Below are 27707 nucleotides of genomic sequence, written 5' to 3'. Positions count from 1 at the left end.
AAAGTACTTCGTGTAATAGTTTGTGTAACTTTCTCTCCCTCAAGCTATTTCTCTCAAATCCTGGAGGAACATGGTCCCCTGGAAATTACAGACGAGTTATTGATTGGCGAATATGAACACTTCCCTGAAGAAACTCGGAAGCTTGTCGAAGAAGCAGGGGGATTGAAGTCTTTTCTTTTGAGATCTCTTCGTTTTGTTATGTTTAACGACTTCATTGGACTGATGAAAGATGCAGTTGTCCTGAAGGAAAAGGAAGAGTACATGTTCAGTCCATATTTTGAAGAACACTCTTCACCAGTCAAACCTGTACTGAATCCAGCTGCAAAGGAATTCAAGCCAATCTCCCATAACTGTAGTTCTTATATACCAATGTCTGAGGCTATTAAAGAAAACTATCAGACTGAAAAATATGTGGACCCAGGACACCCATCAGCTTTTCCTTTTAATTATAGCGTTGATCACAGATTTGACATCAATGAAGAATCGATGTTTTGTTTAAATCTATTACCATATTCACCTGCCCTTTCAAATTTCTACACACCTTCTGAGTATCAACTGGAAAAAATAGTACCAGTAGAGGCAGATAGGACAACTGTTGTTGACACTATTAGACCAAATAATGATGATGATTATACTGATCGCAATGCTCTTCATTTCGATTCAGAAAAAGTAAAAGAGAGAGTCTTAGAAAGAGAGAACATTTCTGGAAGGATGGTTCCTAGTGAAACACAGATATCTCAGCACCCTCAGGATATAACAGCGAAGTCAGACAACTGCATTTATAGAGATGATAATACTCAACTGTTGGATAGCAGTAATGCTGGTCATTATATTTCTACTAATAAAATGAAAACAGAGACTAAAAATACGGCATTGGTGAGAAAAAATCCAACTCGAATGATTGCTGTGCAGGTAAGACATTTCATAAATACATTTAATTATACTGCAAGGTTTAGACTCTTGGTAATAAAGCATATCCTAAAATATTATTATTGCCATTATTCTCTGTCACTAAATTTACATCAAACCTAAAAAAGGAATGAACTGGTTAATCAAATCTTTGAATGGATTCCTTGCAGAGTCTCTGGATTCTGCTTCCCTGAAGACATTTAGCAATTATATAGACTTTTATCTATTACCTTCTTGCAGGACTGAACCTAAGCCAAGGATATAAATGGGATCTCCACCTACTTAAAGCAGACTTCAGTTTTTTAAAGTTAATATAACATTTTCCTTGCCTTTGGGATCTCTTAATTTAAATCATGCTATTAAGCACTTGGGAGAGTACATTACAACAATAAACAGATACATTCCCTGCCCATAGTGAGCTTACAGTCTAGAGCAGGGGAGACAAAAATAAATAAATTACAGATATGTACGTAAGTGCTTTGGGGCTGGGAGGAGGGAAGAACAAAAGGAGCAAGTCAGGGTGACGTCAAAGGGAATGACTTGATGGAGTTGTCACCCCAAGCTGGTGGCAGAGCTAGTACTAGCACCCAGATATTCTAACTGCCACACTCCAAGCTCTTTCTATTACACCATGCTCCCTTTTGCAGACTCTGTGAGTTGCCTTTAATCTTGGCCAGTGTTATGGAGCCTGGCCTCACTTAGATGTGGAACATTTAACACATGGAAAAGGTTAGATCTTAGAAACCCTAAAGACTAGTAAAATTTCATTTGCCACCTGATATTGAAAAGGAAGAAGTCAATATTTTGGTATGCTTATCTAAATTTTTAATGGTTGCTATCTATTTTTGTGACAGGTAAATCAGGACTTAACACATCAGGCGGTTAATACCATGCCTTTTAATCCATTTGAAACCCAACATGTAAGTAAATGTGTAATTTTAATACGGTTTTGAAGTCCTTTGCTTTTAGGAAACACTTAAGAGCCAGAGGCATCAAGAGAAGGATAACTATTAAGGGACTAGAAAAACTCAATTCTAAAATATGTGTCAGCTGTATAGTATTTTAATAAGTGTTCTCAAAGTCAAAATCTTTAACAGCTTTAATTTTTTTGCATCTAAATTAATTGAAATAAAATTAGGGTTACTTCATTCTTGGTATTTTTTAACTAAATTCAGATTGTGATTTCTAAGATTGAGATGAATCACAGAACGTGTTAGGGATATGTTGTGGAAGATACACAGTTCTGTGTGCATTTGTTCCTAGCAGGAACTGGTGAGGTGGAATAAGCAACAGAAAATGACATCTTGGGCTGGATTGGAGCACTTGGGCTTGGTTCTTAGTCAGTGACTCAAGACTAAAGTGACCCATGCTTGCTGTCAGCAGTCAGTCCGTCTCACTAAGCATTGCATTGGAATACTGGAAAATGGGATTTCCATATTGCATTTCAGGGGGATATTCTGCGAATGGAAAAAGAACACCAGGTATTACAAGAGCAACTGAGAGAAGCAAATGAAAAATATACACAGTTAAAACACAGGAGCTCAGAAGAGATTAAAGATTTGGAAGAAAAATTGAAAGAGCTCTCTGAAAAAAATAAGGTAATTTGGTCATCTAATGCCCCACATTAGTCCTGTCTTCTAAACCAGTGAAGGCTGGTGTTGATTTAACTCAGAACCTTAGTTGTTTAAGCTTTAATTAACCAAGCTTCTGGATTATCTTTTAGACTGTGAGCCCACTGTTGGGTAGGGACTGTCTCTATATGTTGCCAACTTGTACTTCCCAAGCGCTTAGTACAGTGCTCTGCACACAGTAAGCGCTCAATAAATACGATTGATGATGATCATCTCCTGGGAAAAGAGTTGCAGCAACTAAGGAAGAGGGGTGAGGGAACAAAGACGCATGACAATTAAAATGATATTTGGGGTAAGTCTAAAGGGCTCAGCAAACCCTGCAGTAATGGTACCCAGTCGACTTGAATCAAAATATTAATAATTGTGGTATTTTAAGCCTTTGCTATGTGCCACACACTGTTCAAAACAGTGGGCTAGATACAAAATAATCAGATTAGCTATGTTGCTTATTCCTCATGGGGCTCCCATGCTAGGAGGGAGAACAGGGAGTAAGTCAGCTTGGTTTTGATTTCCATCCACCTGAAGGTAATGATGGCCATTAGAAGCATTCAGAACTCCTCCTGCACATCCAGGAATTTTAACCACTCCATCTTGCCCCCAGTGCTCTGGCAGGCTTCGTCTTCCCTCTTTCAAATCCCCCACTAGAATTCCTTAATACTTGGGTGTGTGGGGGACTCTTTGGGATTCTCCAGAACTAATCCCCCAAATAGGATTTCAAGCCTGGTCCGTGGCCCCATCAGGTGCTTAAAGTCTGAAACAGCATAGCCGAGTGGAAAGACCCCAGGCCTGGAAGTCAGAAGTTTTAATCCCAGCTCTGCCACTTGTCTGCTGTGTGATCTTGGGCAAGTCACTTCACTTCTGTGCCTTTGTTTCCTCATCTGTATAAAAGGGATCAAATCCTACTTTTCCTACCTAGACTGTGAGCCCCATATGGGACAGGGACTGTGTCCCAGTGAATATCTTATATCTACCCCAGTGCCTAGAACAGTGCTTGGCAGATAGTAAGTACTTAACAAATACCATAATGGTTTATTATAAAAGATTAGAAGAAACTGTAGAGGCAGCAGAATTGCAGTCAGCCCTGCAGAAGTGCAGGTGCAGTTGAGTGGTTGCATGTCAGGTGCAGGGGATGGTATGTGGGCCACTCAGTGCAATGTCTTCATCACCAGTCATGGGATAAATGCTCCCCATTTTTCAAATCAGTCTCAATGGTATTTATTGAGCACTTACAGTTCACAGAGCACTGACACGTTTGGGAGAGTACAGTGCAACAGATTTGGTAGACATGTTCGCTGCCCACAAGGGACGGACATTAATATAAGTAAATAAATTATGGCTATGTACATCAGTGCTGTGGGGCTGAGGGCAGGATGACTATCAAGTGCTTAATCCAAGTGCAGAGGTGATGCAGAAGGGAGAAGGGAGTAAGGGAAAAGAGGGGTTAGTTGGAGACGGCCTCCTGGAGGAGATGTGATTTTAATAAGGCTTTGAAGGTGGGGAGAGTGATGGTCTGTCTCATAGGGAACTGGGCGGGGGGGAGTTCCAGGACAGAGGGAGGCTGTTGGATGGGCATCGGTGGCGAGATAGATGAGATCGAGTCACAGTGAGCAAGCCTAGTGGATAGAGCATGGGCCTGGGAATCAGAAGGTCATGGGTTCTAATCCTGGCTCCGCCACTTGTCTGCTGTGTGACCTTGGGCAAATCACTTCACTTCTCTGGGCCTTAGCGCTCTCATTTGTAAGATGGGGATTGAGAGTGTGAGCCCCATGAGAGATAGGGACTGTTTCCAACCTGAATATCTTGTATTTATCCCACCGCTTAGAACAGTAGCTGGCATATAGTAAGTGCTTAACAAATACCATTATTATTATTACTAGGAGAGAGGACTGTGCAGGTAGGCTTATAGCAGGAAATCAGCAAACCGAGGTAGGAGGGGTGAGCTGATTGAGTGCTTTAAAGCTGATGGTAAAGAGTCGCTTTTTGATGGGTAAGTGGTGGGCAACCAAAAGCTAAATCATCCAAACATTTGAGTTTGAAACACCCACTGATTTTTGAGTAATTACAGTAGGGTAATAATCCTAATACTAGCCCCAAGACAAGTTCCCATTTGAACGTCCCTAAAGTTCCTCCGAGATCAGCAAAGACTAAGCACTTGAAGAAGGGAGCAGTTGGATATATTCAAATTCAGAATTCAGTTAAAGAATTTACGAGGTAACTGAATTTGAATTCCAATCATTGAGATTGATCTTCCCCTCATAAAATGTAGTTGAATTGTTTGGTTCAGGAAAGAATGTAACATAATTTTTAGTGAGGGCGAGTGTTATTTCACTGCTATTTTTTGTGTGTATATCTTTTTCCAGGAATATTTCAATTTATCAGATATTTTCTGAAGTATTTTTTTTTCCTCCTAGATCTCAAAGACTGAATTGGAATGGATGCACCAGGACATGGAAAAAGAACTGAAAAAATGGCAACAGGAAAAAAAAGAAAATCAGGAAAAATTAAAAGGACTGAAGAGTAAAATAAAGAAGGTTGTAGAGAGCAATGAGAAGTAAGTGGTTCAACAGAAAGAAATAATTGCTTTTCTTTCATTATGGAACATAAAACGTCTGCTGTTTTAACCATTCTGAAAGTAATTTTCCCATAATTAAACTCAGCGACATTCTGGGGGAAATCTGACTTGTATAATTATTTGTTCCACTGTGGCTTTACCATATTTCATTGTTGACTGTGTGGTTCACCCATCTCAAAATTGTTTTATCAGTCAGTGGTATTTATTGAGCACTTAACTGTGTGCAGAGCACTGTACTGTGAGTTTAATAAATAAGGTAATCAGCTTCCCATTGAAAGTTAATGATGATGTTTTGTGCTGTGTGAATGAGATATATGTATTTCTGAAAGTCTTTGTGCTTACAAGTTTTCTCTTAAACTCCAGAAATCCCCAGTTTCCTAAAATTGCACCGTAGCATGGAGATGGAAGGGAAGGGAGTATAGAGATGTACCATCCTGGCTTCATTTTCATTACTTATCAGGTGGATTGTTCTGTTCCCCTTACTGCAGATCGTAGTAAGCCTTTTCTAGGGGAAATTCATGCCTCCACTCGACTCTCCCTGTCCTCCAAGCCTTGTGAGTGAGCTAGGATAGCCAAATTGAATCCTTGGGGATCCTGGTTCCACACCCTCAGAGCGCGGGATTAGGGTCCAGTCTTTAACTCCTTAAGGACCAACCCAGCTTCTACCAGAATACACTCCCCCAGCCCCAGATCCTGGGAAGGGTGCAGTGGGAAAGGTGTGAGAGGGAAAGGCCAGGAGTCCCAAAGGTTCATGTGTGCCAGACTGGCTGTGTGTCAGGTTATGGGTGTATCCATATGCTGGTGATTCTCTTTTCAGTGTGTGCTAGAATGAAATTTGCAGGGCTGTCTTGGTACTCCTACAAGTGTTCTCTTTTACCTAGCTCCCCATCCCTCTCTTTCGAATCACTGAAATGAGCTCTGCCCCCTGAGAAGCTGCATGGTCTAGTGGATAGAGAGTCAGAGGATGTGGGTTCTAATCCTGACTCTGCCACTTAATTGCTGTGTAACCTCGGGCAACTTAATTTCTCTGTGCCTTACTTTTCTCACCTATAAAACGGAGAATATATCATACTGCCTCCTTCTGAGACTGTGAGCCCCATGTGGGGCAGGGACTATATTTTTTGTCGACCCCACTGCTTAGTAAAGTGTTCGGCACATTGTAAGTTCTTAACAAATACCACAATTGTTGTTACTATTCTAAACACCTTGAATGGGAGCTATAAAATTGGCCACAATCTACAATTAATCAGTCAGTGGTGGTTATCGAGTGCTTACTGTAGGCAGAGCACTGTACTAAGTCCTTGCTGAAAATTCAGGTGTAATAATTACTCCATTTCTGAGAACTTTTTTTTTTATCTAGGAATAAGGAAATATCAACTAGGAATGGGAAATTTTGTAAATCAAACAAAATTAGAGGAGGTAGAATTTGCACATTATTTATGAATTATAAAAATAGGCAGTAATTTGCCACCTGTGGATTCTGAGTTTTAACTTTTTCCAAATATAATACTTGTTTTTAAATCTGAAAAGCAAAACTGTTCTGAGAATTTCAAAAAAACTGAATGTTGAGTACCTTTAATATTTTCCTCTTTTCATAACACTCAGGATTAAATTGGTTCATAAGAACTGAGCTTTTTATGTTCTGAATTTTTACCTTCCAAATTAAAAAACAAAAGGCTGCATTTTTTTGCTTAACAGCTTCATCCTTTAATAGGCTGCCATTTAGACCTTATGTAAAGTCTCCTTACATAAATTTACATCCACTCAAATTTTTAATTTATACATTTAGAAGCCTGGACTAATAAACCCTGTGGACTAGATTCCTTCCAGAAGTTCAGCTTGAAAAAAGAAAATTGTTAGAGAAATGACCTTATAAAAATAATGCTTTATAAAACATTTTTCTTTTCTGCTAATTTATTTTTGAGTTCATATGTTAATGGTTAGGAATTTGAGAACTTTTTTAATGCCTAATGTTAGTGCTGTTAGTAAATTCAGTGTAAGACAGAAGTCCATTCCTTTTGAACCGTTTCCTTCATTTGCCTGCAATGATCAAATTTATGAAAATTAATTGGATTTTTTTTCTCCATTAAATCTGTTAACTTATTTAGTCTGAGCCATCCACCCTACCAAGACATGGAGAATAATGGGAGGGTGTTCTAATATTTAAAAAGCAAGGGAGTTGTAAATCTAGGTAATTTCTGACTTTGTGAGAAACACCACGTGCCTGTGAATAGAGCCCTGGTCTGGGAGGAAGAACCTGGGTTTTAATCCTGACTCCACCACTTCTCTGCTGTGTGACCTTTAGCAAGTCACTTAACTTCTCTGTGCTTCAGTTACCTCATCTGTAAAATGGGGACTAAGACTGTGAGCCTCATGTTTCCAACCTGATTAGCTTATTCATTCAATCGTATTTATTGAGCACTTACTGTGTGCAGAGCACTGTACTAAGCGCAGCTTATAGTGACCCATTGCTTACTACAGTGCCTGGCACAGAGTAAGTGCTGAATGTGTACCATAAAAAAAAAGTAAGGTGCATTCCCAGCTCTGCCACTTGTCAGCTTTGTGACCTTGGGCAAGTCACTTAACTTCTCTGAGCTTCAGTTCCCTCATCTGTAAAATGGGGATAAAGACTGTGAGCCCTACGTGGGACAACCTGATTACCTTGTACCTCCCCTAGCGCTTAGAACAGTGTTTGGCACATAGTAAGCGCTTAACAAATACCAATGTAATTATTCAGTTTTTCAACACCATGCATCTTTTGGGTAGAATGTAGTATGTCTGAAGACCTGATGTGTCCTTGCTGACAGTATCAATCCAAGCACCATAACTATAACTCAAGCTTACTTTAGCTTGGGATTCATCAATAATATATCTTCTTCTGTATAGGAAAACTCTCTACTCCAATTTATCTGATTCTGAAGTGATAAAATTGATACTTTGTCATTAAAATTCTTGGCTGAAAATCCATTTGTATTATTATGGTACTTGTTAAGCGCTTACTATGTGCTAGGTGCTGGGGTAGATAACATTATAATCAGCTCACAGTCCCTGTCCCACATGGGGCTCATAATCTAAGGGAGAAATAAAGCCAAAGTTTTAATTTTTATTACAAAATCAAATATGAGTTTTCTTGTAGAAAGAGCGGGGTCTGAATTATGCTGTTTGCTTGGAGTATGAATTAGTGGATGATTGAATTATGTAATTGATATTTACAAATAATGGTTAACACACCCCAGAGATTTTGATTACAGAACAATAGGAAATACCGTTTTGGGCAAGTGTCAGCAGATTCCCAGCTTTGTTTCATGTGGCCGAAAAGACAAAGGTTTCATTTTTTACTTCTCCATCTTTATGAAACACAACAGATGGAGACAGCAGACCAGGGCACATCCCCCTAGAAATAGAGGGTTGAAAAGCCAAATGAAAATAGGAAAGAAATAGTAAAAGAGTATTTTGTAACACTGAATTTAAAGTATTTGTCCTCTAGGCCGAAAGGCATGCATCTAAGGATACTTAAGGGATTGGCTAGTGTTATTGCAGTACCACTTGGAATTATTTTTGAGAACTCATGTAGGGCAGACAGTCCTGAGAATTGGAAAAGGGTAAATGTTTGGAAAGAGAAAACAGACCAGTAGACTTAACACTGATACTTAAAAAGGTGTTGAACAAATTATCAACTGATCAGATTGCCACCAGCTAGAAGAGAATAAGATACTTCGAAGCAGTCATTTTTTTTTATCAAGAGCAAATCATGCCAGACAAATTTTATCTTCTATGATACTTACATCCCTTATACACACAAGGGAAAAGCAGTGTGTCAATCTGTGCAGGCTTTAGTAAGCCTTTTGATTCTTTCCATTAAGGAATGATCATTGATACTAGAAAACTATGGTTCTTGATGGCGTAACCCATTCACCTGCCTCGAGGCAAGGATGTTGAAAAGATGATTTGTCTTGGGGATTATTTGGTATTCTGATTTTAGAAGGGTGGGGTTGTTGGCACTATAGCCAATCCATATTTGTAAACCACAGGAGGGTTTCACGCCACCTTGGGAATTACAATGAAGACAGAGTCAGTCAAGGGGGGGACACATAGGGTCCTTCTTGTTGGGTAGAACACCCAAATTCTCCAGTAGTAGTGGTATTTATTAAGCTTCCACTGGGTTCAATGCACTACACTAAGCATGTGAAAGGCTGGATATCTTGAGGACAAAGGGTAGAAGACTTTAAGAGGATTCATTCATTCCTTCAATTGTATTTGAGTGCTTACTGTGTGCAGAGCACTGTAGTATGTGCTTGGGAGAGTACAATACAATAATAAATAGACGCATTCCCTGCTCACAACGAGCTTACAGTCTAGAGAGGGGGAAACAGACATTAGAGTCATTTTGGGTAGGGGAACACTCTAGCCCCTTGAGCATTCTCTTGAATGAGAACAGTACAGGATTATTTTAGCCTGATCCAGGTTATTGAAGCAGTCCCCACTGGTGTCATAAAGCAATCCTGGTTTGGGATTGTGGGCAGCTTCACCCAGTGACCACATTAAACTGGAGGGATTTTAAGCAGGCTCAGCCATGGTGCTATACCATTGAAGGCCTCAGTCATCTGAAGAGATTCAGAAAATTGCTGCAGATACACTATCAATCAATCAATCAATCATATTTATTGAGCGCTTACTGTGTGCAGAGCACATAGCACTACACACCCACAGGACGTTTACCAAGTTCCAACTGGTTCTGGTTCATTCATTGTCATACTTATTGAGCACTTACTGTGTGCAGAGCACTGTATTAAGCACTTGGGAGAGTACAATATAACAACAGACACATTCCCGGCCCACAACAAGCTTACCGTCTAGAAGGAGAGACAGACGTTAATATAAAGTACAAGTAGACCAGGGGGGTTCATTGTATCGATATTTGCTAATTAAAGTTATCTTTTTGGTTTTAATCTCACAGCTGCTTAAGGACCATCGAGGAAAAGGATCAGCAGTATGAAATGCATTTGAATAAATTCCTGGAGATCAGGTAAACTTAGCTTGCTGTTGGAAAGGTGAATGTAGCAAATTGACATCCATTTTACCCTTTAAGATTTTTGGTGAACTTTTCCTCCATACATGAAAAGAAATGAATCCCTTCATGTTTCTGTTTTGTGCGTTATCCTGCATTAAAAACACTTCAGTGTATCATTGAGCTTATTTTATATTATTGAGATTTATAAAACAGTTACAAAGTTGATTTTTTGTGGCTCCAAAATGCTTTTTGGGAGGAATTAAAAGTCTTGTGAGATATAATTCTTTCCAAATTAATTAGTGTGGGAGTGGATTAAGTTAATGACTTTCAATTAGAATGTGACATTTAGTTGTTTATGTCATTTAACTGTAAAGAACTATTTGCTGTATTTTGAGGAAAAAAATTCCATATCAGTTTGTCCAGTTCTCCTTATCAGTTATGAAAAGTATTAACTTATTCATAGCTCTTGTAATTTAGAGCAGTTAAAAGGGCCCTCATTCTGGATTGTCACCTTTCAGATACAGCTTCATTTTTAATTTATCAAGGAAAGAAATGCCATGCTTTCAAGTCTTCTGGCTATGAAAAGTGTGCCTTCTGACTTATGAAATTCCTAGGAAAACATTTTTACAAGATGTAATGCTAGAGAGAGAGAGAGTTAAAAAATTCATTGTGGCGTGAGATCGGCTTTTTCACTGGTTTATAAAAATTTTCAATTTTAAATACTTTCAGTAATCAATTTGAAAATGAGAAAGTGAAAATGGAGGAACATATAAAGAAGGGAAAAGATAATTACCAGGAGAATAATAAAAGATCTGTGGCAGCAGAGGTAAGTCTTAACTCCTGCCGTTCCCTTGTGTAGTTCACGTGTACTCTAGTCCACCCAAAGCTATGGACAAGCCTCTTGCTATGTAAATTATGTAATACTAACATGAAGATTACACCACACCATTCCTCATTGTTGCCAGTAGCATCACTAACTTCCCTCCTGATTTTTGCGTACCAGGCTAGTATGTTAGTTGCCTTCCAACAGTCTGTTTCTTTACTGATTGACCGCATCATTAAAACATTTGTTCTGCCCTCCATTGTGTGTTTACCTATTTCAGTGCACCACATAGCAGCTACATGGCTTTCTGCTAACATTCCTTCTTCTCATATGCCAGACCCTGTTAAACTATGTTGTTAGTGATAATAGAATAATAACAACTGTGGTATTTGTTAAGCGCTTACTGTGTGCCAAGCACTTTAGTAAGCGCTGGGCTAGATACCAACAAATCAAGTTGGACACAGTCCCTGCCTGACGTGAGGCTCACAATCTCAATCCCCATTTTACAGATAAGGTAACAGTGTCTTAGAGAAGTGAAGAGATTTGTCTAAGGTCACACAGCAGACAAGTGGTGGAGCAGGGATTTGAACCTTGGTCCTTCTGACTCTGAGATCCATGCTCTTTTCCATGAGGCCACGCTGCTTCTCTGTTGTTAGGACCATTGTCCCAGTGCTAGTGAGCTGACTTCATTGCAGGACTTGATTCCTGGTGATCCTGACTTGCTGCATAGTGTAGTAGGGCTTGTTGGTGATGCTGATGAAAGTTAGGTCTGCCTTTTGTAGTCAGTTCAGGTTTCATAGCTCTGAAAAGCTTCAATTTGGTATCATCATCATCATCAATCGTATTTATTGAGCGCTTACTATGTGCAGAGCACTGTACTAAGCACTTGGGAAGTACAAATTGGCAACATATAGAGACAGTCCCTACCCAACATTGGGCTCACAGTCTAAAAGACTGTGGTTTGTGTCATTTGGTATGAAACATAATCTTCCATTGTCACCACACCCTGTCAATCTCCTTAAAGACACATTGACCTTCGTAATTTGTTCTTTGTGTGTCAGTGAGAAGGCTTACTATTAGGTAGCAGAATTTGGTGACTATTGTTTTGTGGGTTTTTTTTTTTTTTAATGGTATTTTTTAAGCACTTACTGTGTATCAGGCACGGTACTAAGCTTTGGGATAGATACAAGCTAATCAGGTTGGACACAGTCCATGTCCCACATGAAACTCACCGTCTTAGTCCCCATTTTACAGATGAGGTCACTGAGGTTAAGGGACTTGTCCAAGGTTACACAGCAGACAAGTGGTGGAGCTGGGATTAGAATGCAAGTCATCTAACTCTCGGGCCCATGATCTTTTCACTAGTCCGTTCTGCTTCTCTAAGATTATGCACAAACAAGATTTTCCACTACTGGATTAAGAGTCGAAGCCCTCACACTGTTTGTTTCGTATTGTCCTCATTCTATCCTTGTATATGAACTCAAGATATCCCCAATTTAACATTCGTTCTGCTTAAGTTGTGATAGTTAAAGAGAAACTCATTTTTTCGCATTTTATTTTTGTGACTCTGTCTGATTCACCATTAGGTATCGGTCCTGAAAAACTGGAAGGAAAAAGAAGTGAGCAAGTTGTTCAACAGAGTATCAGAAGTAGAAAAATATCTTAAGCAACTAAAGTTAATGAACAGGTACCATGGGATTGTTATGATTTATCTTACTAAGCTATGAAATTTATCAGAAATATTTAGTTCAGTGAATGGAAATGGGATGGATTTAGTATTAGACTCGTGCTTTCCTTAAGGAGGTTGATTCCTGACCCCGAACTCTAGGAACAGCTCTTGGGCCATCCCAGTCAGTAGTTGGATTTAAGGGACAGGGCTAAGGGAATTAGAAAATTCTCTTTGTGAGTCAGACCAGTGGGTTGAAGTTGAGGTTACGGGTTGGACACAGTCCCTGCCTGACATGGGGCTCACAATCTCAATCCCCATTTTGCAGGTAAGGTAACTGAATCATTGAGAAGTGAAGAGGTTTGCCCTTCTTTGCCCTTTCTCTGTTTCCAAATTGGTAGTATCGTATTTCCTACTGTTTATTTGGCTGCACAAATTGATCGTCACTAATGCTTATTAGGCATGAATTGTAGGACCTGTCAGTGACAGATTTAGAGTCAAAATAAATTTTCGGTAGAATTCTATCTTCAAAGTACCAAAAGGCCCCCGCATTGTATAGATGGTCTTGAGGAGAAGCAGTCTTTGGCCTACTAGTTTAAAAAACATAAAGGTAGTTGTCCTTGCTGTTGAAAGTACTTCTGTGTGTTTTGGTGTCTAAAATATAAATTTTTTAAAAAATTTGGAATAATTTCAGTGATTCTTCTAAAGTGAAGCCTGAGGTAGCTACTTGGGAGTTGTTTCTTTCAAAAATTAAAAGAATAATTGAGGAAACAAAGGTAAGCCATGTTAAATATTGTACACATAGGATGTGTGTACTGAGCCCCCTCCTTCCTCTCCTCCCCCTCCCCATCCCCCCACCGCCTTACCTCCTTCCCCTCCCCACAGCACCTGTATATATGGTTGTACGTATTTATTACTCTATTTATTTTATATGTACATATTTATTCTATTTATTTTATTTTGTTAATATGTTTTGTTCTCTGTCTCCCCCTTCTAGACTGTGAGCCCACTGTTGGGTAGGGACCATCTCTATATGTTGCCAACTTGTACTTCCCAAGTGCTTAGTACAGTGCTGTGCACACAGTAAGTGCTCAATAAATACGATTGAATGAATGAATGAATGTGGTCTTTGTAACTTGTTTTAGATCTCCAGTGGTCATTGTGGATGATGTGTGCATTTTAGAGAGAAAAATGACACACATTTATTTCTCGTTAAAGATTAGGATGAGTTTTGTTGTCCTTCACATTAGGGTTTAATAGCATTCCCCAGACTTTTATATATCCTCCAAATAACCTCTTGCTACTCTCAGAGCTAACGTCACACTAGCCTGGTTGTTCCACTGATCTGACTCAAGAATAGCCCAGCTTAGACTATGTACCCATTTACTTATTTACTTGCCCGGAGGCGGGGACTGGATTCCAGTGATCTCCCAAGGTTCTTTCCTCTCTATTAGTCAAACAACGTTTTCCACAAATTTAAGAGTATCAGACTTATAAAAGTCTGTGTGACTTCTGGGGTCTTTAAATTCTTTTAAAAATGATCCCCAGTTGTGTTTGCTGTTCATTTATCTTTAGTAAAAGATATCAGTAAATCTTGAGTTTATCTTGGTGTGAACGCATGTGACAATTCTCTCTCTCTCTGTCTCAAGGCTCAGTTTGAAGATAGAATTCAGAAGATTCAGAGTGGTTCCCCGCTTGTCGGACTTTCTAAAGTGCAAATTCCTGATCTTTCAACTCCTTCCAGTAGTTCAGTAAGTATCTCCGAACTGCTTTGTCTTTGTTAGCCAAGAGCAAATGAGCCCCCTGGCAGAAGGATTTGGATCAGAAGTTTAACTTTTGTTTAATGTTTCGATAAGTGATGCCACTGTTTGGCCATTTAAACATTGAAACTTGTCAATTTAGGTGGAATTATCCATCTGTGTGGGTTTAACAGTATAAAGCTCTTTATCCAAACTAAATGGATCTGAGGCCACTTCAGAGAATTGAACGTAATTGAACGTACTTCCCTGGTCACGTGCACACATTTTGTTCTCTTAGTAATAATAATAATAATTATTATTATGGTATTTGTTAGGTGCTTTCTATGTGCCAGGCACTGTTCTAAGCGCTGGGATAGATACAAAGTAATCGGGTTGGACACAGTCCCTGTCCCACATATGGCTCACAGTCTTTACCCCCATTTTACAGATGAGGGAACTGAGGCGCAGAGAAGTGAAGTGACTTGCCTAAAGTCACACAGCAGACAAGTGACAGAGCTGGGATTAGAATCCATGACCGTCTGACTTTCAGGCCCTTTCTCTATCCACTAGGATTTGCTGCTCTTCTTTCTTACCCCTGTCCTCCACACTGATCCAATTTCACAATTATTTGGTTCAGTTAACTGGATGCTTGGATAATTGACTTTTATCTTCTATGCCACGTACATGTATGCACGTTTATATAAATATCTGAAAAGTGACCCATTTGCTCGTGCTTGCATTTTTCTTTTACCTTCACACTTTGTATTGTGTGCCCTCCTCCTGTTATTGAGGTGCACTTTTCCAATCATCCCAGTGGTTCATGAGTTGCTGATTAGCCCTGGAGTCTTATGCAAATCGGCCCTCCCTGGGAATCTGAGAATACCATTTCTGACACATCCTTGGCCTCAGATGTTTGGAAGAGTAGAGCTGGAGCCAAGAAATTAGTGCCTGTCTCCGTGTGAAAAACTGAATCAAAATTGCCACACACAGTTTGCCCACTTGGGTGGCCAAAGTGAATATCATTAGTTGCCTCAATAGGACATATTTCCTGCCCCTGATTTGAAGTTGCTCCTATGGAAAAATATGTATGGTCACTTCATTAATAATCAATAATAGTGGCATTTATTAAAAGTATTTGCCCTCTGCCAACACTGTACATTACATAGCAGTCGGGGTAGATGTAGTTTATTAATAGTAATAGTAAGAATTGTAATAATAGTAGTACAATTATGGTATGTGTTAAACGCTTACTACGTGCCAGGCACCGTACTAAGCACTGGAGTGGTTACAAGCAAATCGGGTTGGACATAGTCCCTGTTCCAGGTGGAGCTCACAATCTCAATATCAGAATGGATATCGTCCCTGTCCCAGATGAGGCTCACTGTCTCAGAGATAGGTAGAGAAGGTCTTTTATTTTTCAGATGAGAAAAGTGAGGCTCAGGGAAGTTAAGTATCTTGCCCAAGGTAACACAGCAGGCAAGTGGCAGAGCTGGGACTAGAACCAAGACCTCCTGACTACTGTTCCCAGGCTTTTTCCACTAGGCTACCCTGCCTCTTTCAGAGTTTCACATATCTGTACGAAAGACTTTAATTGTGTTACAGAAATTTGGGGTGGTGTGTTCTCAGCTAAAATAAGGCAGAGTTGTGGCTGTTTTAAGCAATATCACCAAGTCATATGGTGTGTGTTACCTCCCATATTTCACTAAATATTTCTCCCCACCCCCTCCCCCCAAAAAGAGGGAAGTCCGACAAAGAGAAAGGAAAAGGGAAAATTGCTCAACTGGGTATTAGAGATGGGGACAGGAATCTTCTGTTGTCACTGGTATGAAGGGCAGGTCTCTTGCTGTGCCAGTTTTCTTTAGCTAATATGCACAGAGCTCTGCGTCCAAAGCAGCTCTGTTGAACAATAACCCCTGATCAAGTAATGGGAATATTTTGGTGGCTGAGTGAAATGGCTTTTTATTTAGCTCCGCACAAACTCGAGAGGCGAGGCAAGGAGGACAGGCTTTTCTTGAACCTTCTCATCTGTTTTCTTTAAAATGAAAAGGGCTCAAATGCATAATAAATAATAATAATAAAAAGAGAAAAATAATAAATAAAAACTGAATCAGACCATTTTGACAGGAAACCTAAAGAATGCTTGGATGACTAGTGTGTGTTTTTTGTTCTTGTTTTTGTTGTTCCTGGACATCCATTCTCATAGTTAGAGATTCACCTTCTAACACCCCTAACTCTTCCCTCTAATAATCTATAATGGACCCATCATCCCTCAGTTTATATAAAAGCTTTTTGAGTTTGTCTGGATGTTTTCTAGCCTCACAGCTACCTGTGATAACAAATTTCAGATGCTTATTGCCTCTGCTGTATAGAATGCCTTTTTTGAAGGTTTCGTTTTTAGATGCATCCCATCTTTGTAAAATTTGGTAAGTAATAATTTTGTGTTCACCCTGTTCACACCTTTCTCGGTTTTTATAAACCTCAAACATTTCCTCTCAGCCTCCAGCTGTCAGGAGTGAAGAATCGTAATCTTTTTTGAACATTTTTGTGTGGAATCTGCTCAATCCCCAGGTCAGCGCTACCGTCACCAAAGTGATTGAATAAGAATATTACATTGTGATACACACACTACGTGGTGCTGGGAGAAATCCAATGAAAATTGGCAGACCTAATGCCTGCCTTCATAGAGCTCGCAACCTAAACTGGAGGGAGAAACAGACACTTTCACCACTTTCCCTCAAGTTATGGGGCAGTCTGGGGTGTCTCCCCCTCTCTTTCCTCTCCCTCTCTTTCCTCTCCCTCTCTTTCCTCTCCCTCTCTTTCCTCTCCCTCTCTTTCCTCTCCCTCCCTTTCCTCTCCCTCCCTTTCCTCTCCCTCCCTTTCCTCTCCCTCCCTTTCCTCTCCCTCCCTTTCCTCTCCCTCCCTTTCCTCTCCCTCCCTTTCCTCTCCCTCCCTTTCCTCTCCCTCCCTTTCCTCTCCCTCCCTTTCCTCTCCCTCCCTTTCCTCTCCCTCCCTTTCCTCTCCCTCCCTTTCCTCTCCCTCCCTTTCCTCTCCCTCCCTTTCCTCTCCCTCCCTTTCCTCTCCCTCCCTTTCCTCTCCCTCCCTTTCCTCTCCCTCCCTTTCCTCTCCCTCCCTTTCCTCTCCCTCCCTTTCCTCTCCCTCTCTTTCCTCTCCCTCTCTTTCCTCTCCCTCTCTTTCCTCTCCCTCTCTTTCCTCTCCCTCCCTTTCCTCTCCCTCCCTTTCCTCTCCCTCCCTTTCCTCTCCCTCCCTTTCCTCTCCCTCCCTTTCCTCTCCCTCCCTTTCCTCTCCCTCTTCCACCCCCATCCTTTCTCTCCCCCCTCCCTCTCTCTCTCTCCCCCTCCCTCCCTCCCTAGTGATAGGCAGGCCAGTACTCAGGACCAATCCCCATGGCCATAATCCTGAACTGTATGGCCAGTTTTCTGTCATTTTAATTGTCCTTTTCTGTATCTTTCTTGCTGTTTCCTGTCCTGGTATGTCTAAAGTGAAATACAGACCAGGCATTTTTCAGAGATGTCTCAACCGGCGTGAGACATTTGAAGAATAGAATTCTAGTAATTCTAAAAGGAATCCTTGGCTTTTCCGAGAGGCTTACTATTTCACTACGCTCCTATTTTTCACATTATTCCTGTGAAGAAGGAAAAGAACTGATAGCCAAACTCTCCAGAGTAAGTTGGAGAGCCATTGTGCACCAGGACTTTGCTGACCAAGAAATCATGGGCCCTGGGCTTGCAGTCTTCAGCTCTCACCATTAAGCAGTACCATAGCCAGTAACTGCTTAAAACAAAGTTTTGAATGGTTTAGAGGAGAGTGAAGTGCTGGCAGCAAAATTAAATCTGAGTTTATTACCATTTAGCACTGTGTATAAATTTTCCCTGAAAAGACTCAATCAGGGGTACTTGAAACCTAGAAGAGTAGTCATTCTGTTTTGTCTTTTTCTTTTCTAGACACCTCTAGTCATGCTTCCTATTAACGATCCAGCCATTGTAATGTATTCTCCACAAATTCATCCTAAATTACTTCCTAAATATCCGCACCCTGAAGGTCAAAGTTCAGCGAATCTTCCACATCCTGTACAAACTGGAGTCCAAACCACGACACGTAAAGGCTCAAGCCCGTATACTGCCACTGATAGCTCCATGGTGAAACCTGTGCAAAGAAATTATCTGGATCCAGCTGTTCCCACCCTGCCTCCAGTGACTACTAGGAGTCCTGATGTCCAAGTGAATCACAGCCTAGCAGCTGACTGTCTGTCACCTCCGCAGAAGCCATTTGAAGCCATTTTTAGAAATCTGGCAGTGATGTTCCCCAACTACAGCAGGTATGAATATAAAATGTGAAAGAACTTACTGGGACCCATAAACTCAAATTGTGTGGTTTTTTTGTTTTTTTTCCTCCCCATCTCCCAATTTTTCCTATCCATACGTAGGATTTCCACCTTTCCACATTTTTAAATTGTACCTTGGCCCCTCCATTCCTTGTTTATAATAGTAATAATAATAGCATTTATTAAGTGCTTACTATGTGCATAGTATACCGTTCTAAGCGCCTGGGAGTTTACAAGGTGACCCGTCCTCAGTCTTTATCCTCATTTTACAGACGAGGTCACTGAGGCATAGAGAAGTTAAGTGACTTGCCCACAGTCACACAGCTGACTACTGGCAGAGCCGGAATTTGAACCCGTGACCTCTGACTCCAAAGCCCGTGCTCTTTCGACTAAGTCACGCTGCTTATCTGCCTTCTTTTCCATATCACCCTCTCGCTCCTTTTCTCTTGTCTCTGCTCCTCCAACTGTCCTTACCGTTTGTCAGAAAATCACTGTCAGAAAATCAACATCCTCCCACCCAACTCCAGCACTTCCTAAACTACCTCTGGCACCCAGCCTCCCATTTCAAGGGTTTCTTTCTTTCTCTCCCTTCCATCTCCAGCTCTCCCCTTTCTGTGCCTGGTGCTGTGGTACACATGGACCCGTGGCAGACAATTTGCCTTTGTGGATAAAGATTTTATTAAAATACCTGAGCATAAGAACCCAGTTACTTGACCTGATTCCATAAGGCATTTGAAAGTAAGAAGGGGCTCTTTCTAGAACTTTATTATCCTTGTTTGCCACTTTTTTTCTCCATTTGTGTAATAACGAATTGACAGATGCAGCGTGGTATAGTGGAAAGAGCACAGCCCTCGGAGTCAGGGGACCTAATCCCAACTCTGTCACTTGTCTGCTGTGTGACCTTGGGCAAGTTACTTAACTTATCTGTGCCTCAGTTACCTGGAACATACTAAGTGCTTAACAAGTACCCAGTAAAAAAATAAAACATTTTAAAAACTGTGGTGAGAATTGCAGGTGGACCCCCTCCCTAAACATATCCAGTAGAAACAAAAATTAGCAGCTCATTAGATTGCGCCGAAGACAAGATCCATTGTGATATATTTTTTTAGTTGTTCATGTGCAGACCAGACAGTGAAGAGTGCCTTTAAGCAATTACCTTATCATTTGCTGAATTTGGTCCGTGAATGAACCACTTGCTCATGGCTCCTTGTGTGGGAATGCACCACCGTTCACAAAGGGTCAATAGTGACTCAGAACAACCTGATCACACATACTTACTGTGTCAGAAGTTTGAAGAAGCCACAGATAATCTCAGTATTGGCCTCTCACGGTAGTCAACCTTCAAAAATAACATGGCAACATTATACTGTTTTAAAACTTAATACTTTTGCCTTGAGTGGTGTTCATGCCCCAGATTTCCTTCATTAAATTACAGTTCGGATTTTGAATAAAGGATATTAAAGTAACTTGAATTTTTTTCCTTCAAAATGGAAAATGTTGCCATCTATTAAATGAATAGTAAATGGAACAGACTTCAAATTTAAAATGCAGCTTTGAATGAGAAGCAGCATGGCCTAGTGGAAAGAGCATGGGCTTGGAAGTCAGAGGACCTGGTTTCTAATCCTGACTCTCCCAATTGCTTACTGTGTGACATTGGGCAAGTCACTTAATTTCCCTGTTTCAGTTTCCTCATCTGTAAAATGTGGATAAAATACCCGTTCTCTCTCTTACTCAAACTGTGAGCCCCACGTGGGACAGAGATGGTGTTCAACCTGATAAACTTGTATCTGTGCTGTTGCTTAGAACAGTGCTTGACATATAATAGGTGCTTAACAAATTAACAGTGCTTGACATATAATAGGTGTTTAACAAATTAATAATAAAGGAGATCAGAACAGAATATAGAGAGCCCTAATGAGTTGTCCCAGTGTTCATGGCAGGGGAAGGGGCATCTCAAAAGACTCACAGGGGGGTGTAGCATTGAACTATGCCTGTTCCCCACTGTGACTATCTCAGAGCCCTTAAGTTGGAAATTTCAAACTTTTTCAGATATTTTATTTGCCATTTTTTGTAACTTCTTTGATAGACTATGGCTAAATTCAGACTTCCATTAGTATAATAAACCCAAGAATGGCCTACCTTTTCATTTTGAAATAAGAACCTCTTTGTTTACTATTTGCAGTCAAGTAAAGCACTGTTCTCACCAGCTCATGAACAGAATTTACTGAGCCCCTTTTTTGTGCAAGCCTTCTACTAGGTGCTGCATCTCAATTTTTTATTAATGTCCTTCGATTACTCATTGCATAGCTAGATGGCTATACTGAGAGTGTTTGAGTCTTTCCAGTTGGCCATCACATTGTGTTAAGAAAAAGGGGAATGTCCCAATTAAACTGTGGGTCTGTCTAGGCAGAGGTGGAGGGGTGAGAGAACATTCCTATCGTTCCCCAGTAGCATTCAGCTTACTTTCTGAAGTTCAAACAAGCTTTTGAAAAGCATTGCAATTGTAATTTCCCTGAGAAATTTATATTTCTCTACAAATATCGTATTATTGACGAGGTGTTGGTATGCCAGTGCTGCAAAATACTGAGCATTCAAGATAGTTGGGATCATTTAAAAACATGGGAGTTTGGCTTCTTAGGAAGTTTAATTTCTCGGTGTGAGGATGAAGAGAGCACAGCTGTGATTCTGCATTCCGTGAAGTGAGGCGTTTTTAAAAACTGGTGTGGTGGTGTCAATTAGATATTAGGCGACAGGAACTTTGTAATCTTTGTCTCTCCTTCTCTTTCCCTTGTAGTAGTGAGTTTCTCACTTTTATAAAAGAAGTTCAGGCCCAAAACAAGGGCACACTTTCAGGATTGACCTCGGTTGAAATCACCAGGAGAGTGACAGATCTCATCCTGGATGAGCCACGTAAGAACAAGGTAGGTAGAAAGGAGCTTGTCGCGATCCAAACGAACGGTATTGCAGTGAAACAGAGCCTGTAATCCTTGCGGTGTGTAAACAGACCTGTCCTAACCTGGTCCTCTGAAGGCGAGGAAGAGCTACTGAAAGCTTAGAAAATTTGGCTTACTTCTCAATACTGGGGAATATAACTGTTCTTTCTGCATCTTTCCCTCTAGGCCGGAAAAGATAGGGCGGCGGCGGTATTTGTGGCGAATGACCCTGGCCGAAGATCTTCGGAAGGAAACGTGTTGGTCTCTGGCTCCTCCAAGACCAGACTTGTTTCTAGCAAAAGCCCCAGCCGCCCACCTCGAGGCCAGCCCTGGGTGGTAGTTGCGCCAACCAAGACCAAGTGGCAGAAATCAAGAGAGTCCACTGTAAGTGTGACGTGTTCTTCCTCCTTTCTTGGGCAGAATGCTTTACCAGGAGGAATTTTTCAATGTAGAACATTATGATTTCCAGGGAGAAAGTGGTCAGGCTTAGGTTTCTAAACAGAAAATCTTGTGGATTTAACCCATTTATCTGGGTTGGTTTCCTCCCAAGGCTGAATATTGTACCTCGAAGTAAATGCTACAAAGTTACAAAGAAAGACACAGCCTGCCCTTGAGGAGTTCACAGCCTGATGGGGAAGGCGGAGCAGATACATCAACACAGATATCATTAGTGTTCATCAGCTGCTAAGTTTTAGAAGCAGACTCACTTTGTTTTCTAACTCCAAATTTTTTTACAGATTTTACTGGATTTTATGTGCTCATTTTTCCCTCACTTGATAAAATTTGACGTGAGAAAATATTTATAATTTTAATCTGTCTATAGTTAGTTTTTACAATTTGCTTGTTATGATTTAAAGAATACTATTTCCCCTATCTGTAATCTGTTTTAATGTCTGCCTCTTCCTGTAGACTGAAAACTCCTTATGAGCAGGGATCAAGTCTACCAATGCTTTTGTACTTTCCCAAGTGCTTACTAGAGTGCCGTGCACACAGTAAAGTGCTCAGTAGATACCATTCATTCATTCACTCAGTTCAGTCAGTCATATTTCTCGAGCGCTTATTGTGTGCATTTATTCAGTCTTATTTATTTAGCACTTATTCTGTGCAAAGCACTGTACAAATGCTTGGGAGAGTACAATAAAACAGCAGACACATTCCTGTTCACAAGCCCACAGTCTAGAGGTACTGTACTAAGGGCTTGGGAAAGTACAATACAACGATAAACAGACACATTCCCTTCCCACAACGAGCTTACAGTCTATCGGTTAATGAGATTAATGGAAAAAGTTGCTTGGGGATAAAACGGTCTTTGTATTGGCCCTAGTCTCGGAATAAATTTGAATTCTGAGGGACAGTATTTTAGTTTTTTCCACTTACGACGGAGATGACTGCAGTCTAATTCAAGGAAAGGGGGAACTCATAAACGTGACACAAATGGAAAGCAGGTGTCCAGTATGTAACTGTGTTGATTTCTACAGACATCCGATGAAGATCCCTGTATCATCTGTCACGACGAACTAAATCAGGGCGTCCTTTGCAAACTGGAATGTGGGCATCAGTTTCATAAACAGGTAAGGGAAACTGCCCCTTGTTCTCAGATCCTGGAGTTGAAATGGGTTTCACCTTTTTACTATGAATTTGGTATTTGTAGTGTGTTCACAGAAGTCTTCCTAAACCATCCTTTACATAATCAATTACCAGCTGCCCGAATGCTCAGTTAGTAAGATCCTAGGCAAATGTCGAGGTCAACTTGAGTTTTTCTGTTTTCTGTGTGAAATCATAATTTGTCACGAATGAGGTAGTGATAGTATTAAGTAACATGGCTTAGTGGAAAGAACCCGGGCTTGGGAGTCAAGAGGTCGTGGGTTCTAATCCTGGCTCCGCCACTTGTCAGCTGTATAACTTTGGGCAAGTCACTTCACTTCTTTTTGCCTCAGTTACCTCATCTGTAAAATGGGGATTAAGACTGTGAGCCCCACGTGGGACAACCTGATCACCTTGTATCCATCCCAGTGCTTGGAACAGTGCTTGGCACATAGTAAGTGCTTAACAAATACCATTATTAAGATTATTATTCTCTGTGCCTCAGTTCCCTCATCTGTAAAATGGGGATTAAGACTGTGAGCCCCACATGGGACAACCTGATTACCTTGCACGTACCCCAGTGCTTAGGATAGTGCTTGGCACATAGGGTTTAACAAATACGGTAATTACTATACTAAGGAGGGATTCTCTGCCTCGTGAGTGAATGAGAGGAGGACAAGCGTGAGCAAAAGTTATTCAAAAGGAGCAAAGGTTGTGGTGAGGGTATCGCTTTATTCAGAACATCTCTGACAGGCTTCAGGAGTCGGAGGAGGAGCGTTGACCCTTGGAAAGTGCTTACAAAAGGGTGAAACTGCACTAAGTGCTGAGAAAAGGGACAGCATTTTAGACTTGACTAGATCCCTGACGACAGTCTAGAGGGGAGAACAAACACCCAGAAAGGAGTAAGAGTAAATTCAACAAAAATGGCTATAGTTCTCACATGTCTTACATCTCTTGGCAGGGCCGTCCTTGGTCCAGACTACCACCACCATCCCAGTTGTCATTTCTTGCCCTCCCTCTTCTCCGGGGAAGGGGAGGGTCTGGGATCTCAGTGGCGTAAGGGAGTGGAGGGACCGTCCTGGCTGCTCTGCCCAGAAGCCATTCTGCGAAACTACAGAACCCAGGTGGTTGCCAGCTCCCCTTGTAATAACAAGTTTCTGATTGTTTCAGTGTATTGACCTCTGGCTAAAAGAACAAAACACATGCCCAACCTGCCGGAAACATGTCCTGCTACCAGAGGAGTTTCCAGCTCTTTCTTCAGGAAGGAAGCCCACCTAAAGCACGCTCAGCTGAAGCCTGGGGTTTTAAATATTTTATTGCTGTACTTTAATAATCATGGTATGTATTGACATAAATTGAATTGTAGTGGTGCAGTATGAATGAAGATATACTCCTATTAATGAATATATTGAGTAACTAACCACGTTTTCAAATCTATTAGCCATAATAAAATAGAGGGGGAAATAGTGACTATAGACAAACTTTAAATTGCCTCAGCTGCATCACCACCCTACTCAGTTGTGGAAAAGACAATGCCTAGTAGCCTGGAGAGGCAAGGGTCCCTTTACCGTGACTTGAACCAAAGGGATTGCTCTGCTTCCTTTTGGAGTTCTAAGGAGAGAGAAGTCCCAGTCAGTGCAAAGTTTTCCCATTTTTGTATACATCCCATGTGCTCCCCAATTCCATTTAACTTCCATTTCCTGAAACAAACACAAAGGAGCAGCGATGGTAAAGGTACCTTCTCTGTCAAAGGTCACTCTGGATTCGGGGGTAATGACTGTTCTGGGCTTTGGGCAGCCTCCCTGTCTCCTTGAGCCTCCCCACGCCACGGAAAAACGTTGAACATCAGCTCTATTGGCAGAGGCTGGTCTTGGATTGTGGAAAGAGACTTTCTTATTAATGATTTGTTCCCTGTTTCTACCCCAACAGCAGACCTAAAAGTATAAAGAAACTGGCTTTGTTAGTAGTTGGCATTCCCCCTATCAAAACCTGTGAACTGCTCTCTTTGCAATTTATTCAGTTTTTACCTTTCCCTTTCATACCCCAAACAATCCTCCAATTTTTTTTTTATTTTGTTCTACTTAATGAATTTCAAACACTCTCTATCTCTTCCTTTCCCCCACCTTGGACTTACTGAGTTGGAACTAGATGGAATGTGTGATTCCCCTAGCCTAATTTCACTTAATGCCACGTCCAACCCATATCACTGCCACAGTGCCGTCAACCAGGCCTAGGCTCAAAATTGTTAATCAGTCTTACAGTTTGTATTCAGTTCTTACAATTAACTCCCCTCTAGACTGTAAACTTGTTCTGGGCAGGGAAAGTGTCTACCAACTCTGTTATCTTGTGCTCTCCCAAGCACACAGTAAGCACTCAATAAATACCATTGGGTGGTTGATATTATAATCAAACATAGCAGTGCATTTTCACTTTAGTACCCTTCCCAAAAGTATCATGTATCACTAAGTTCTAAAACCTAATAGACTACTAAAACTTAATTCTAGACCTTTGTCCTTTGTGGGACTGTTATGGCGGGGTCACAATACCAGTGATTTTTTTTTACATTCTGCCTTCCCCCTCATGGGAATCCACTTGTGAATTGCTCTGTTCCAACCTTTAATTTTCCAACTTTTACATCTTTAGTCATAGAAAAAAGGACTCAGCACCTATAACAACTCACCAAAAACACATATCTCAGAACAGTATCCTTGAGGATATTTGCCAGTTTCCTTCATTCATTCTCAGTCAATCAGTGGTGTTTATTGAGTGATTTCTATGTGCAGAGCACTGAGCTTTATACTAGGTTGATAAACCATTGAACATGCTTAAAATTTAATACAGTAATTCAAATAATGTCACATTAGTAAATAATTGTAATATGATTATATGTCTCTGCAGGAGGCTGTAGAAATAGAAGCGTGTTCTCTTTGCTGTGATCGTGGCTTTTTTAACTTAAATGGAGAATTTATCTAGTATAGGGTGAACAGCCTTCTTTCCTTAAAGCGCCATGTAGAATGTTAATGTCTTTTGAATAGCTTTGTGGACCTTTAGTGTCGTCTCCTGTATCCTTTAAGGTGGTCTTCACTTACAAGTTTATCTGCATTCTTGAAACTAGAAAATGTTAAGATGGGGCTGTTTAGGGGATGGAATTCTGGCTACCGTTGTGCCCGGTCAAGGGAAAACTTCTCAGGATGTGGGAAGTTCACTCCCTGGACAGGAGCAGTTTGGATTGAGCACTGTATCAGCCACTGACCGGTAGGGTTGGGGGAATCACAAAATATTGTGCCGTAAATGATCTGTGAAGAAGCAAATGTATTTCGTTGTAAAACTTTGGGTAGACAATGGTACCATCTCCTTCCAATAAAATCTCTCGCTACCTGTCCCTTACCTGTGGAACGAGTTCGTATTGCTTAGGAAATATGCTTGATCTTTTGCTTAGAGCAGTCGTTAATAAATGAGTTGTGTTTTAAGAGAACTCTGGTTTCATGTTAGGCAACTAAGGGTTAATCTGGAAAAGAAATGACAAGGTACTGAAGTGTGTAGAAATGCTAGAACATTGGGGGAGCTGAAGAGGCTTGGACTGTGCCTAGAGTAGAGCGCTTAGTAAGGTCACACAGCAGATATATAGTGGAGCTGGGATTAGACTGTGCCCAACCTGATTAACTGTATCTGCTCTAGTGCTTAGAACAGTACTTGGAGCATAGTAAGTGCTTAACAAGTACCCTAATCATTATTATTATTATTATTATTATTATATTATTATATATATTATAATATAATAATAATAATAATAATAATAATAATGGCATCCAGTCCAACTGGGAGGCAGGCGTGAGAACATCTGCTCTCACACATAAAGTTAAAGTCTGTACTGGCTCAACTTAACGTTTTTGTGCCTTTCACAATGCTGCATTTTGCCAAAAAGGATCAGTAATAATAATAATAATGATGGTATTGGTTAAGCTCTTACTAGGTGTCAAGCACCAAGTTTTCCTTATGTTAGCTGGCTACTGGTTGCACAATGCCATATCCCTAGGGGAGTACCTGGCCTGGGATATACTGCCCAGGGAAAGGAGTTGCTTTCAGGATCATTTGGGTGGGGGGAAAGGGGAGCTTTAAAAAGGAGAACTGTTCATCGGTGCAGTAGTTTTGCTCCCTCAGTTGATGGTCTTTATTGGGTGCCACTTGAGTGCACAGATCAATCAGTCAGTCAATCAATCAATCGTATTTATTGAGCGCTTACTGTGTGCAGAACACTGGACTAAGCGCTTGGGAAGTACAAGTTGGCAACATATAGAGACAGTCCCTACCCAGCAGCGGGCTCACAGTCTAGAAGGGGGAGGCAGAGAACAAAACCAAACATACTAATAAAATAAAATAAGTAGAATAGATATGTACAAGTAAAATAAATAAAGAGTAATAAATATGTGCAGACATATATACAGGTGCTGTAGGGAAGGAGGTAAGATGGGGGGGATGGAGAGGGGGACGAGGGGG

At 40.8% G+C, this 27707-nt stretch overlaps 1 protein-coding gene across 1 annotated transcript in view; it reads left to right on the top strand.

Annotated features, from left to right (window-relative positions):
• The window catches only part of TTC3 (tetratricopeptide repeat domain 3), an 80402-nt gene extending 53722 nt beyond the window's left edge, over positions 1–26680 (top strand). Inside the window, exons 33-46 of the mRNA XM_038759953.1 lie at positions 45–912; positions 1764–1829; positions 2358–2507; positions 4952–5091; positions 10070–10138; positions 10853–10949; positions 12533–12633; positions 13307–13388; positions 14262–14363; positions 18314–18687; positions 21488–21614; positions 21813–22010; positions 23105–23197; positions 24381–26680. Of these exons, the coding sequence (XP_038615881.1) occupies positions 45–912; positions 1764–1829; positions 2358–2507; positions 4952–5091; positions 10070–10138; positions 10853–10949; positions 12533–12633; positions 13307–13388; positions 14262–14363; positions 18314–18687; positions 21488–21614; positions 21813–22010; positions 23105–23197; positions 24381–24488 (2575 nt within the window). The 3' untranslated portion in view covers positions 24489–26680. The remainder of the gene's footprint in view (positions 1–44; positions 913–1763; positions 1830–2357; positions 2508–4951; positions 5092–10069; positions 10139–10852; positions 10950–12532; positions 12634–13306; positions 13389–14261; positions 14364–18313; positions 18688–21487; positions 21615–21812; positions 22011–23104; positions 23198–24380) is intronic.
• The last annotated feature ends 1027 nt before the right edge of the window (positions 26681–27707 follow it).

This window comes from Tachyglossus aculeatus, chromosome 18 (assembly GCF_015852505.1).
Source record: "Tachyglossus aculeatus isolate mTacAcu1 chromosome 18, mTacAcu1.pri, whole genome shotgun sequence".
Taxonomy (NCBI): Eukaryota; Metazoa; Chordata; class Mammalia; order Monotremata; family Tachyglossidae; genus Tachyglossus; species Tachyglossus aculeatus.
The sequence above is the reverse complement of the archived record's forward strand: the minus strand, read 5'-3'. Positions and strand labels throughout refer to the sequence as shown.